Source organism: Pyxicephalus adspersus, chromosome 8 (genome assembly GCF_032062135.1).
Source record: "Pyxicephalus adspersus chromosome 8, UCB_Pads_2.0, whole genome shotgun sequence".
Lineage (NCBI taxonomy): Eukaryota > Metazoa > Chordata > Amphibia > Anura > Pyxicephalidae > Pyxicephalus > Pyxicephalus adspersus.
Genome location: NC_092865.1, coordinates 3,593,415 through 3,608,160, shown reverse-complemented (window position 1 = coordinate 3,608,160; position 14,746 = coordinate 3,593,415). Strand labels below are relative to the sequence as shown.

Genomic DNA, 14,746 nt, shown 5'->3' with positions numbered 1-14,746 from the left:
CTACCTCTAGTTACCTGCAGGGAATGTAGTCGTAAAAAAAGGATTGAAGGCTATTCATGCCAAGTGCGCATCCATGTTATGTAAACAACCGCATGCCCATTCCTGAAAATAGTATGGGCATGGCGTGCCCGCCCCACTACACACTTGGTTACCTGTATATTCACTTACATACCTGTATTTTCACCTACTTTTCTCTGTACAACCCCTTCCTCCATACAATGTTTATCAACTCTACCTTCCTCTGTACAACCTCCACTTACCTGTAAATACACCTACCGTCCTCTTAGATTAGACATGGGGGTGGATTATTAGAAAACTGAAACAATGTAAAGGGGGCTGTAGGAAGCTGTCAGGGTTACTGTATTCCTATGGAATGTGTGTTGTCCCATCCACTTCTTCATGACCCCCCAACAGCTTCTCCCCACCCAGCTAAAAAAACATTCTGGGCAGAACGCTGCGGATGGCAATGTACCTTTGCAGCACTGGGTCCCAGGTTCAAATCTTGGCCAGGATGCTATCTGCATGGAGTTTGCAGGTTCTCCCCGTGTTTGTGTGGGATTCCTCCGAGTACTCTGGTTTCCTCCCACATTCCAAAAACATGCAGATAGGTAATTGGCTTTCCCCCAAAATTGACCCTAGACTGTATTAAAGACATATGACTACGGTAGGGACATTAGATTGTGAACTCCTTTGAAGGACAGTTAGTGACATGACTATGGAGCTTGTGCAGTGCTAGATAATATGTTGGCGCTATATAAATACTGTGTAATAATATTAAAAATGTCTCACTGGCATTGGGTGATAGCATGCCATCTGTAGCTCCTTGCCAAGCACTGTGATGGGTAAATGGTGGCCAGAAAATGCCCCCAGCCACCTCTGTGACTTTAGCAGTAACTCAATGGTGTCACAGGGGCATGGGGATAGCCAACCTGAACAAGCCCAAAGCAGGAATGACTTCAGTGATGTCTATCTCCACTTTATACAAAACAGAAGGAAAGTTCTGCCTGGAGTTGGGCAATACATCTCTTGCACCCTTGGTGTAGATCACTTCATATTCACTGTACATTGTATCATTGTGAATCCTCACACATATACAAACTTTACTGCTGATAAAAATCTAACCTTGTCCTCCCTATTTTCTGTCTTTCTTTGCAGATCCATTCATTGGACGGTTGGTTCGCCATGTCGGCGATCGTGGCTCAGTCACATTATATCTTTGGTCTCCGCTCCCAAGTGATCAATAACATCTGTTACTTCGATGAGCAGACCGTAATATTTCCATCCGGTAATAATTGTATCAAGTACAAAGTCGATCAGAAATGGCAGAAGTTTATTCCAGGTAAGGACCTATGGAGGTACCACGTCCATTCACCTATAGAAAATGAATGTAGACAGGAACGAATTTGCGGAATTTATTCTTTTTTAAGTGTAAGGACGAGAACACCAATCATAGGGATCAGTCAGGATATAACTTTGTATTTGTCACATTGGCCCCCCAAGGCTGGAGAAGATTCACTTTCATTAGTGAAGTTGGTTGATCCAGCAAACCTGGAATGGATCTGGTCAAGGATTGAAAACATTTGCTAGCAAATTACAAATGACTTTGAAGAAATCCATTCCAGGTTTGCTGGATCACCCAGCTTCCCTGATAAAAGTGAATCCTCTCCAAGCTTGGAGAGAGTTATTAAATCAAGTCCAATATAAGAGTCTAATAATAATTAATAGTCATTGTGTGTTCAGGGGTTCTGCACCCACCTTTGATCACTTCTGCAAGAGGAATCCTGGTGGGTGGTTATTTATGAGTTGTAATTCTTCCTAAACAGTCTGTAAAAGCCTACTTAGGTAAAGCAGATGGAAATTACAATATAACCAACCCCATGGGGCTCTACCAGGGAGTAGAATGCTACCATGCTGCACCATTCCAAATCTCCTGTTCAGTCCCTGACCTAGAACACCCCAATCTCTCCCCCAGTCCCCAATCTCCTGTTTATTCCCTGGCCTGGTGTACCCCAATCTCCTGTTTATTCCCTGGCCTGGTGTACCCCAATCTCTCCCCTAGTCCCCAATATTCTTTTGAGTAACTGGCCAATTTACCCCAATCTCTCCCCTAGTCCCCAATCTCTTGTTGAGTCCTGGCCTATTGTACCCCAATCTTTCCCCTAGTCCCCAATCTCCTGTTTATTCCCTGGCCTGGTGTACCCCAATCTCTCCCCTAGTCCCCAATCTTCTGTTGAGTCCTGGCCTATTGTACCCCAATCTCTCCCCTAGTCCCCTTTCTCCTGTTGAGTCCCTGGTCTACTGTACCCCAATCTCCCCCCTTGTCCCCAATCTCCTGTTGAGTTCCTGGCCTATTGTACCCCAATCTCTCTCCTAGTCCCCTACCCCAATCTCTCCCCTAGTCCCCTATCTCCTGTTGAGTCCCTGGTCTACTGTACCCCAATCTCTCTCCTGGTCCCCAACCTCCTGTTGAGTCCCTGGTGGACAAGCAGAACCATTGCCAATTTCTATGCACGACCAACCATGATGGATTTGCAGATTGGATTGGGAGTTGCTTGGTCATCAGTCCCATAACATGGCACATGTGCCCTTCAGAATATTGGGGTGAGGCGAAGCACAGGACACAGCTTGTGTCTGATCATAGACCCAAAAATCAGTTTATAATCAGTGTGCTGTTTTCTTTAAATGAGCTTGGCAATCTAATTTTCAATTATCAGATTGGTGATCAAAAGTGAAAGTTGGTGTATTTCTACTAAGCCTAAAGCTAGACTGCCCCCTGTAAATGACATTGGAATGGCAGCTATTGGTATTCAGGTTCTTGGCTCCAGTAAAATAATTGAAGTAGATTGAGGACCCAGGCTCACTATCTTGTCCCACTTAGTTTTTAGAAGTTTCTTCTTCTTATTATTAAACAGGATTTATATAGTGCCAACATATTATGCAGCGCTATACATTGAATAGGGGTTGCAAAGGAAAGACAGATACAGACAGTGACACAGGAGGAGGAAAGGGTCCTGTACAGAAGAGCTTACAGTCTAAGACATATCTTTATTTATCTCCTTCTACCCACAGGCTCAGAGAAGAGTCAGGGCATGCAGGCGCTGGCCATCAGCCCAAACCGCCGATACCTCGCCATGTCCGAGAAGGGCCCAGACAAAGCCACCATCACTATCTATGACCTGGCCTCCATGCCATTCAAGAAGCGTAAAGTTCTAAGTGCACCTGATCTCATGTCGCAGGAGTTCGTCAGCATTGCTTTCTCCCCAGACTCCAAGTACCTGGTGGCTCAGTCTGGGTCCCCTGAATGGCAGATTGTCTTCTGGATGTGGGAGAAACAGAAAGTGATGGCGACCGTGAGGGCAGACAGCCAAAATAACCCCATTTATCAGGTAATGTCATGGCCTGAGAAGGAGTGATGATGTATTGAGTGACTTTGAGACCAGCCAATAGGGGATGAGGGACCAGGTGGAAAACAGATCACATGCTTTAATTTCATGCTGTGATTGGCAGTAAATAAAACACTCAAACACCCAAACCTTGGGGTCGAAAAAAGCAGGTAGTTTATTTGGTGTTAAAGTGTACCTAAACTCATAATTTTCACTTTACATAAAAGGGCGGAAAACCTTTTTATGTAAGGTAAAAATTCTGTTTATTTTTTTTTTCAATGCAACACGCAAAAAGGGTGCACCACCACCCCTTAATTCTGAATGAATAGGGGCGCAAAGCTTTTTGTCAGGCATCCCGGGAGGCTCTTGGGTGCTCCCTCTGCTCGGGCATGTGCAAAGGAACCCTTTCATCAATGGGGAAAAAAATGACGATCTCAGGCATGCGCAGTGAGATCGGCAAGTTTTTTTCCCATCTACGTCCCCCGATCCTGCGGCTGTGTTGGGTGATGTAGGAAGAAGAATCCGGAAGAAGAGGAGAAGATGGCGGCGCCTGGCGTGCTGGCCCCAAGACGGATGCCGTGACGACGCGGGACCCGATGGAGGAGACCTCCGGACCGATCGACTGCTCTGTGGGATTTAAGGTAAGTGTAATTTTTTTTGTTTTGGGTGAGGTTTGAGTTTACTTCCTTCTTAATCATAAATTAAATTATCAGACAAACTTTATTAGTGCCAAACTTATTAAAAAAATTCTTTCCATATACACAAAAATTTTAACAAATTACATTAGATAAAAGTACAAACAGTACACAAATATAATATTTAGGAACAGTCTATACTTGAACACAGCTTAATACTATAACATTTATTTAGTTGGACCGAAAGCTTCAGAATGTGGCAGAAAGATATTTAGATTAAACCCGACTTGTTTCGCAGAATAAACCCGCTACTTCAGTGGGAGGAAAATATCACAGACTGGCTTTCTGTTGCTGTATTAAAGTAACAGAAAAAGATTTTTTGTTCATATATTTATCTGTAGAACACAATTTGTGCCATGTAAAAGTTTTTTACAACAGAAAGCCAGTCTGTGCTATTTTCTTCCCCCTGAAGAAGCCTTTTTTTTCTGCAAAAGGTCGGGTTCAATGTAAACATCTGCCTGCAATTTTAGCCTAATTTTTGTATACAAGGACATTCTTATTATTATCATCCAATATTTATATAGCGCCGACATATTATGCAGCGCATTAGAAAGCCCATAGTCATTTCACTAGATGTCCCTCTAAGGAGCTCACAATCCAATGTCCCTATCATAGTCATATGTCTTTAATACAGTTTAAGGGCAATGTTGGGGGGAAGCCAATTAACCTAAATGCATGTTTTTGGAATGTGGGAGGAAACGGGAATACCCAGAGGAAATCCACACAACCACGGGGAGAACCTGCAAACTCCATGCAGATAGTGTCCTAGCTTAGACTCGCCCCTTTAATGTGTATCTAAACTCAAGATCCAACGCGTAAAATATTGCAGCTTATTAGATGTGGTGGCCGCATTAGCTTTCATTTTCACCAGGTGATGCTGTCCGTAATACACTGTCTATTGATTTGCAGTAGCAGCAGCGCCACCCTCTGGATGGTAAAACTAACGCAGTGTACATTAACAAGCAATAACACCTAATCCTGAGATGTGACAGTTATAAATACATATTGCTGCATTATCATAGTTTTATTATTTGCCTCCATTGTTTCACCCCCACTCCAACAGGGCTCATCTTCATGGACACAATTTTTTTTACATATTTTTCTGTAAACTTGAAAGTAGTTGTACAAGCCTACATGGATAAATGTTACAGTCTTTGACTTCCAGATAGGTATTTTGTCTATGATGAGATGATGTCATCAGTGTGCTGCAGACAGGAGGAAGAATTTCCCTAATCTTCCCTCTTCCAGTGATCAGAATGCAACATGGTAACTTTGTAGCAAGTCAAACGATGGGAAGATACATCAGGGATTGATCCATGTCAGATATTTATGAACACTTCAAAAACTGCACATCGGGATTTACATGATTGTGTCATATTTGAGCCGGGATCCTAATGCATAGATAGTGTCCCTGGATATTTCCTGAACAAAGATGGTGCCGTTGTTCTGTAGGTGAAGCATTGTCATGGGTATATATGGGAGGTAATAAATAATAAGTGTTACATGCACAAATTATTTAATATGTAAAAACTATACTACAGCTTAACAACGGCTTTCTTTTTCTCTTGTCTGCTGCAGGTGAGCTTCAATCCACACGACAACACGCAGATCTGCGTCACGGGTCACCGTGTTTTCAAGTTATTCCGTTACATTGAAGGAAATCTACGACAGACAAACTTCCAGAAAGTAGAAGCCCAGAACTTTCTGTGCCAAGCATGGCTGTCCGAGGACCGCGTCATCTGTGGCACAGACATGGGAAGGCTCTGCCTGTGGGAATCTGGGGATTTACGCTGGGAGCAGAACATCAACGGAAGGGGCGCTCAGTCATCTGAGGATGGCCGGTAAATAGAAGAAGCTTAACAGAAGTATTTTACTGACGTCAAACATTTACAATTACATTCCAATCATAAAAAAAATCCTTTGTTGGAAATTTTATAGATCTGTTGATTATCATTGCTATTTTTAAATCTGTTACAGCTTCCCTTTGGATTTGCAGCCTCATTTGCAGTGTGCATGTATTTAAATATTATATATATATATATATATATATATATATATATATATATATATATATTATTTATTTTAATGTTAATCATTTATTTTTTTTAAATTCTATATGATAATTGCAGTAATGAACAGAGACACACTGCCATCTTCAGGCTGCAGTGGTATCCACACACTAAGGACTTATTTTGTAAATTAAGGTTCACCTGAATATATTTGACAGTATTGCACAGTTAGTTTGAGGGAAAAAAGGTATACAATGCCCTGAGCAATTTTAATCTAATTTTGAATGCCAGCTGTAAAAGCACATGCTGGATGATGGGCAGTGTTCAACCCAGAATTTTTTTTAAGCTGGGTGGTAAGAAGCTGTAGTTGGGTGGCAGCCCCTGTATTGTGACCCAACTCTTTAAAAACCACCCAAAAACAGCCAGGTGGTAACTGAAAAGTGCTGGGTGGTGCTCCCAGCTAAAAAAGTCTGGGGAGAACATTGATGGCAAAATGACTCCAGTCTTGTAAATTGAACTATCTTCTGTATTCTGCATGGACTGTCACGGTCTGATATATTAAGTAGACATAATTTATCTGTAAAGGTTTAAAACTATCTTCTGAATTCTGTATGAACTGTTCATGTCTAATATATTAAGTAGACACCATTTATCTGTAAAGGTTTAAAAATTGTTTCTGTCTTTCTACAGCATAATCTCAGCGATTGACAGCGCCAACTCATTTCCTGTGCGTATTAATGCAATTTTGGCCTACTCTAAAGGTTTCCTGTGCTCCGGGGGCCCTGGCAAAGTTTGCATGTTTGAGAAAGTAGAAGAAAAAGAACTTTACAAAAGAGGCCGCAATATCAGAGTAAGCTATATTGTATGAGGGGGCCTAGTCATTCATATTGATCTCAAAGCCAGTAAGGAATCAACAAGCACAGAGATATTTTTTTTTTTTGGTTGTGCATTTATTAGTCACTACTTGTTTTCTGTATTTTATATAATTGTGTTTTTTTTTTTAATTTTTCTAAGAAAAAAAAAAACAAGAAGTACAACTGCAATAAGGTATCGCATACAGGGTTATCTATTTACATAGTAAGTCAGGTTGAAAAAAGGCATAAATCCATCAAGTTAAACCACTAGGAAAATAAACATGCCAGATCCCTGGTACATTTTGCTCCAACGGGAAAAAACTTCCTTCCTGATCCCGGCAATCGGATGTTTCATGGATCACCAGTCTCTGTTATCTTTACTTTAAAGCTTGAATCCCCAGTTATATTCTGTGCTTCTAGAAATCATCCAGCTTTTTTTTTAAAGCAATCTAAAGAACTTTCTGAAATTACTTCCTGAGGGAGCCGATTCCACATTTTCACAGACCTTACAGTGAAGAATCCCTTCCTTATCTGGAGCTTAAACTTCTTTTCCTCCAGATGCAAAGAGCGCCCCCTTGTGCTTTGTAATGATCTTACAGTGAATAATTGGGAAGAGAGTTGTCAATATGGACCATTTATATATTTATACAGGGTGATCATATCCCCCCTTATACGTCTCTTCTCAAGGGGGAATTGATTCAGTTCAGCTAATTTCTCCACATAGCTGAGCTCCTCCATTCCTTATATTAGTTTACTTTCCCTTCTCTGCACTCTCTACAATTCCACAATATCTTTTTTGTGAACTGGGGCCCAAAACTGGACTGCATATAAGGGTAAGCTTATATAAAATAGTAGAAGAAATCAGGAAAAAAGAGCTGTAGTATCATTGTCACATCCTTACAAGTGAAGTCATTGAGCAATATACAAGTAAGCTTACAACGAGTCATTCGTCAGCAGCAAACATAAAATGACAAAGAAACAAGGAGCAGTAAGGGGGAAGGAGAAGCAGTAACCTAGGTGTAGCAGAACCAGCAGGATATGTACTATCTCCAGGTAACTAGTGGGATCTCCCTAGGGGGGCGGGAAATTGACAAAATATGCTGATAGAGAAAAGAGTCCCATGGTGCCTAAATTGCTGTAAATTTATCAATGCGATCATATAAACGGGCCGTGAGGTGTTTCATTAACTGGACATCCCTAATTCCAGCATACAGATCAGAGAGTCCTGGGGTTGAGGTCGATTTCCAATGTCTCGATATAAGGCAATTAGCTGACTACTTGTTTTTAACATAGGCTAGTTCTATTTTATTTAGTTATATCAACCTTTGCTTTGTACATAAATGAGGCCAGTTACTTTTCTAAAGTCCAGGTCTAGCCCAAACTTTTTAAATTAGTATTAGGTTTTTATTCGTTTCATTTATTCTATGTTCTCCTACTGGGTATTCCAGACAAACCAAAGGTTTATGCTTTAGGAGCCTAAAGGGGTTTGCACTTTTGTACTCATATCCTTGGAATAAGTGGGATGAAAACTTCCCAAATTGGATGGCATTCCCAAACAAATATATACAGTTTAGGACAAATGTGTGCTGAGGTTCATATGGAGGACACTGGATAATAAAACTATTTAGAAGATATTATATTGTAATGTTTAAATGGCTCAGTGGCTAGCAGTCTGGCCTTTGTAGCGTTAGGTCACAGGTTCAAATCTTGTCTGGGCCACTGTCTGCAAGGAGTTTTCAGGTTCTCCCATGTTTGCATTGGTTTCCTCTAGGCATTACAGTTTCTTCCCACATTCCAAAACAAGCAGTTGGGGTAGTTGTTTTCCTCTTACAAACTGTATAATGACATATAACTATGGTAGGGACATTTAATTGTGATCACCTTTGAGGGACAGCTAGTGACATGACTATGGACTATGTAAAGGGTTGTCTATATAAATACAAGATAATATTAAATACATATGCTTTTTATCTCTACAGATCCCACAAGATGAACACAGCAGTGATCCCAGTCTGTCTGATCAGCAGGACGTGTTGTGTATGTGTCTGAGTCCCTCAGAAGAGACTGTACTTGTCAGCACCAATAAAAGTCAGCTGTACTGCATCGCCTTGTCCTCAGCTGAGATCTCAAAGGTAAGAGCTGATGAGTAAAGATAGGCAAAGGTGCCCTGGTTCAGGTTGTGGAGGGTTCTGTGAACATTCCATTGTGCTTGCAATTCAAATCTAATGTTATCAACAAATTGTTATGTTATTACTTTGTGAAGCCAGTTGTACTCACCTCAAACCGCCAGGGTGCAGGAAACCAATTATTTCAGCACAGCACCACATACCAGCAGTGACATGGGCACATCTTCCTTTAAGGCAAGCAAGAGAAAGGACTTCGAACTAGAGAGCCAATATAATATGCAGTACTGATTCGTTCACGCTTTCCAAAAAATAAATTCTAGTTTCAAAGAATCAGAGAATCATCAACCACAGATTCATTGGCATTCGTATGTCTAGTATTTGGATTCTTCTTATGTGTTTATCCTATTACTTTTACAAGATTGAAATTTAATAAGATTTTGCTCCCTCAATTAACAAGTTATTTTTGTAAATTTAATGTTTCCATTTTTAATACATATATGATTCAAGATCCAGTGATGTTATTACTGTATTTCTGTACTATACTCTAGCTCTCATCCCTCATGCAGTCAAAGGACTGTCTCTTAATAGAGTTATGCAAATATTAAAAAGCCTTAATGGGTGGAGAGGTTTTTCCTAAGCAGATTGTATCTGCCCGCAGACCACCCTTAGTAGTGCTGACATGTGATGCTCAGCGCCCATCAACAAAAGTACTGGATTGCAATGAATGTACATAGGTACATAATAGATCAGGTTGAAAAAAGACATAAGTCCATCAAGTTCAACCACTAAATGTCCTAAAAGAAAAAATGTCCTTTAAGCGGGAAGTAAAGCAGCTCCATCTGACTTCTAAAGAACATTGTGCCTGATTTTATAAAGCTTTCCAAAGCTGGAGAATATACAGTTTCATCAGTGAACCTGGGTGATCCAGCAAATCTGGAATGGATTTCTGAAGTCCTTTGCTATTTGTTAGCAAATGTTTTCAATTCAGGGCCAGATCCATGCCAGGTTTGCTGGATCCATAAGGTTCACTGAGATTCTCAGTGGAGATTCTCCAGCCTTAGAGAGCTTTAATAAATAGGGCAGGAAACCACTTTAAATGATTAATTTTTGAGAAATACAGTGATTACCCATCCTTATTTTATACAAGCAGTGGTTATGCCACGAACATCTCTTTTTCTGTTTACAGGAGCTGAAAATTTACCTGTGGTGCCATGCATAAACCCATTTTGGCTATGGGTTAAGAGTGTGATCTTGAAAACATGGCAAATCTGTTCTATATTTAGTACATGTATCCAGATCTCCCACAATAATATTTGGTAATTTGTTTTACAGGGTGATGAGGCTGTATTTGAGTTCCTGACTGAATCTTGGCATTCATCATCAATCACTGGTCTGAGCATTTGCATTCGTAAACCTCTCATTGCCACCTGCTCCATGGACCGCTCTGTGCGCATCTGGAACTTTGAGAATAAGTAAGCTGCCCTTTGTTACTCTAGTTCCACCCCATGGGTTGTAGAGGAACTGCAAGTCTAAGCTCACACTTATAACTGCTTTAAGCTATGATTGGCCAGCTGTACTGCAGTCTACAGTAAATTTTTTGCAGAGATCCAGTCTAATCAATTTTCTTCTCATGTGTCCCTTCACCCCATAACTATGTTGTCTCCATTGGCAGCACACTGGAGCTCTACAAGGAATATCAGGAAGAGGCCTTCAGCGTCTCTCTTCACCCGTCCGGACTGCATGTCCTTGTGGGCTTCTCAGACAAATTACGGCTCATGAATTTACTGATTGATGACATTCGCTCTTTTAAGGAGTTCGCAGTTCGTGGCTGCCGAGAGGTAACATGCAACCTGCAGTGACTTGGTCTTAGCATATTGTGTCATTTTTATTTTTTGTACTGGCTTTAGGTGTGTTCACTTTAACCTACAAAAGCATGGGCAGACCTGAGAAACAGACCCCTTCAACCTTGAACAATTTAATATTGGTTCATAAGCTATATGGTCAGAATTATGTGTATCTTTTGCCTTTCAAATGACAGGAGTGCAGGTGTTTTAACTCCACAACACACAAAGACATTTTAGACAATTGTTCGCTTCCAACTCCCAGGAGACAGGTTGGGGTCATTTTGGTTGCAAGGTCATTTTGTGTTCCCCCATGACAGTGCTCATACACAAAAAGACAACTCCATAAAGACATGTCCAAACCATTTTGGTGTGGAGGAACATGAGTGTACTACATGGAGCCTAATTATTATTTTTACAGAGTATTCATATAGCGCAGACAAAGTCCACAAAGTCCATTGTCATATCACTAACTGTCTCTCAAAGGGGCTAACAATATAATGTTGTAGTCATTATGTCATTAACATTCTGTAAGGACAATCTTTGAGGGAATGCCGATTAACCTAACTGCATGTTTTTGGAATGTGGGAGGAAACTGGAGTACACGGAGGAAACCCACACAGACACAGGGAAAACCTGCAAACTCCATGCAGATAGTGTCCTGGCCGAGATACACAAATAAGCACAAATTCTCATAGCCCACACCCAAAATATTTGTGTAAATGCTTTCCTAAAGAATGGAGGACAGTGGTTAGGTTTATCAACTCCATATTCATTGCAATAGTTTAGGAATTGGATGTTCAACTAATGCACATAGGTGTAATGATCAGGTGTCTACAAACTCTGTCCCTGTGTTGTAACTAATATAGGGAGCATCTCTAAATATAGAATAGAAAGGCAATCTGGATGTATATTTATTTTAGTGGGCTAAATAGTACCTAACCTGGTCTTATACCAACATGGCAATGATGATAAAGCCCAGGTAGCATAAACATTTTCAAATGAAGACCAGTAAATCCCCTTGGATCTCAGGCCAAGACTGTACATAGGACTTTACCCTCTCCACAAGTCAAAATAACCCCACCCTTTAATGGAGCTAAAACTTGACCCTGTCATTCAACAGTAAAATTACATAACTTTAATGGGCAGCAGTGTTTCTGGAATGTCTCCCAAATCTGTCTTTTTAATCAGTGAGGAAAGACCCTGTATATTGGTGGTCAGTGGGCTACTTTAAACTTGAATTAGGTGGGACTACAAATTTAAAGTAGCCCACTGACCCCATTGCACTGATGATCAGTAGGAAGAATTCCTCTTACATTGATGATTGATGAATAGAAATCTCTCCTTGTAGATAGTTAAAGACATCATTGGTGGCAGTGCTTATGTTGTAATAGATTTGTAATTTACCCTGGGGATGTTAATTTTTTTATATAAGATTCCTACACATATACAATTCCAAGCCTGTAGTCATAATGTATACAAGTTAAGAGAGGAAAGAAAAGACTTTTTTGGCAGCATAGTGCAAAAACAATTATGGTTTATTAACACATACTAGGTACTAGGTACTATGTTGTACCTAGGTTTAAAGTATGTGTTAATAAACTATAATCGTTTTTGCACTATACTGCCGAAAAGCCTGTCTTTTCTTTCCTCTCTTTACTTGTAGGCAGTGCTTTTGTATATGAGAGGCAGAAATTGCTCAGTGCTCAAGGGACCCCTATCATCCTCTGGAGGAATCCTCAGGTTATACAGAGCCCGGGCTGATAAAAGACTAGCTTCAATATCCTATGCTGTCCAACTCTGATTGAAACCCCTGATGAGCACAATAACTCCAAGTATACTACCGACACATGGCACTAGCACATGGAAGTAGTCATAATTCTCTGCTCTAGGTATCAGATAAGTGTTTGGGTGTATTGTATTGGTATGAGACCCCTCGTTCATCAGTCTTTTCTCTTCATTCTTTGCAGTGCTCCTTCAGCCACGGTGGACATCTTTTTGCAGCTGTTAATGGTAATGTCATCCACATTTACTCCACAACAACCTATGAAAATATTGCTAACCTGAAAGGACACAATGGAAAGGTAAAATAGTTTATGTTACCCCCTGTATGAAGAAAACTACAGAAAATTCTAATCAATGTCCTCTCGCTGTCATCTTACAGTTTTTTGTTAAAGTATTTCTAAGCCCAAAGACAAAAATGTGATATATTGCATATATTGGATCTGTCCTATTTCAAGTTCTTTAAATAATATAAAACAGTCCAGAATGTCAGCCATTGTGGTAAATCCTTAAGGAGTTGTTCACAATAAAGAACAGGCACACCCCTAAATCAGAGGATATATTACACAGTGCTATGCCCAGAGGAGCTTAAAATCTAAGAGGTGTGGGAAGCAGCACACAATATAAGGGGGAATATGGATTGGTGGGTGAGTAGTGAAGGTTTAGGAAACAAAAGAAGACTAGTAGGTGAGTATGGGGTAGGTGTGTATTGGGTAGGTAGGTGGGAAGGATGGATGAGTCTGACTGCAGCATTCATAATAGATTGTAGAAGAGAGAGTCCGGTTAGTGGAATACCAGAGAGGAGGAGGTTACAGTAGTCCAGACGAGAGATGATAAGAAAGTGTACAAGGGGTTTGGTGGTCTCAGGGGACAGGTAGGGGGGGATTTTGGAGATGTTGCGCAGGTGAAAGTGACAGAACCTGGAAATGTTCTGAATATGGGGGGTAAAAAAGAGGGCAGAAACAAAGGTGACGCCAAGACAATGTGCCTTGGAGTGGAGGGACGAATTTCAGTGTTATTAACAGTTAGAAATCTGTCAGGGAGAGATTTGGAATTTGAGGGGGAGGATTTTGTTGATAAATAATACATATAGCAAACAGGAGATATCAATGTCTGCTCTCCTTTATGAATTGGCCCCACAGGGAAAAAGGAGTTCTCTCCTAAATAACAATGACTGTTGAAATGGTCTATATGACAGGTGCGCTCTGTGGCCTGGAGTTTGGATGACAGTAAGTTGGTGTCCTGCGGTCTGGATGGTGCTGTCTATGAATGGAATACACTCACCGGTAAGAGGGAATCTGAATGTGTGCTAAAATCCTGCAGCTATACCTGTGTCGACCTGCTGCCTGACTCCAAAACCATCTTCGCTGTCGGATCTGACCAGACACTGAAGGAAATTAGTGATTCCCAGGTAAAGTTAATATAACTATATTGTTTTTTATTGTCATTTGTTGGTCAAGAAAGGGTTTTTGCAGTATCCCGGCCAGACTGGTTCTATAAGTTTGTTACAAAGACTCTCTCAGTCTTCTAATATACAGTGCACATTAGCCCAAGTTGAAAATGACATCCAGTAAATGTGTCAGAGCAGTAACACCCCAAATTGGAGGGCTTCATCGGAATCCCTGCGTTATAGTCAGCTGGCTGTGGCCATGTTAACCTCTTGTGTTCTACAAAATAAGCACTGTTTAGAATATCCTTACAATAAATAACATATGATATGCTGAAACACACAAGCACACATAGCATACAGGTAAGGGCTTAATTTTTGTTTCAAAATGTCACTGTGATATTTTATTATATTTATTTTCTTCCTTAGATTGTGCAGAAAGTACCATCCTTTGATGTCACATACACAGCTGTTGCCATTTCTCATTCAGGAAAGATGATATTTACAGGCACCTCCAGTGGTACTATACGATCTATGAAATACCCCCTTCCTCCACAGAGAGAGTATAATGAGTACCAGGGCCATGCGGGTCCAGTCACCAAGGTGAGAGCAGGGCATTAATTACCTTTGATAATCATGCTATATGAATGTTGTAATCCTCCTCACATT

At 40.7% G+C, this 14,746-nt stretch overlaps 1 protein-coding gene across 1 annotated transcript in view; it reads left to right on the top strand.

Moving 5' to 3' along the window:
- CFAP57 (cilia and flagella associated protein 57) overlaps positions 1-14,746 on the top strand; it is a 29,012-nt gene that overhangs the window by 1,399 nt on the left and 12,867 nt on the right. The window contains exons 2-11 of the mRNA XM_072419337.1: positions 1,156-1,339; positions 3,070-3,386; positions 5,657-5,919; positions 6,778-6,937; positions 8,921-9,073; positions 10,400-10,539; positions 10,740-10,905; positions 12,879-12,992; positions 13,889-14,101; positions 14,507-14,680. Of these exons, the coding sequence (XP_072275438.1) occupies positions 1,183-1,339; positions 3,070-3,386; positions 5,657-5,919; positions 6,778-6,937; positions 8,921-9,073; positions 10,400-10,539; positions 10,740-10,905; positions 12,879-12,992; positions 13,889-14,101; positions 14,507-14,680 (1,857 nt within the window). The 5' untranslated portion in view covers positions 1,156-1,182. The remainder of the gene's footprint in view (positions 1-1,155; positions 1,340-3,069; positions 3,387-5,656; positions 5,920-6,777; positions 6,938-8,920; positions 9,074-10,399; positions 10,540-10,739; positions 10,906-12,878; positions 12,993-13,888; positions 14,102-14,506; positions 14,681-14,746) is intronic.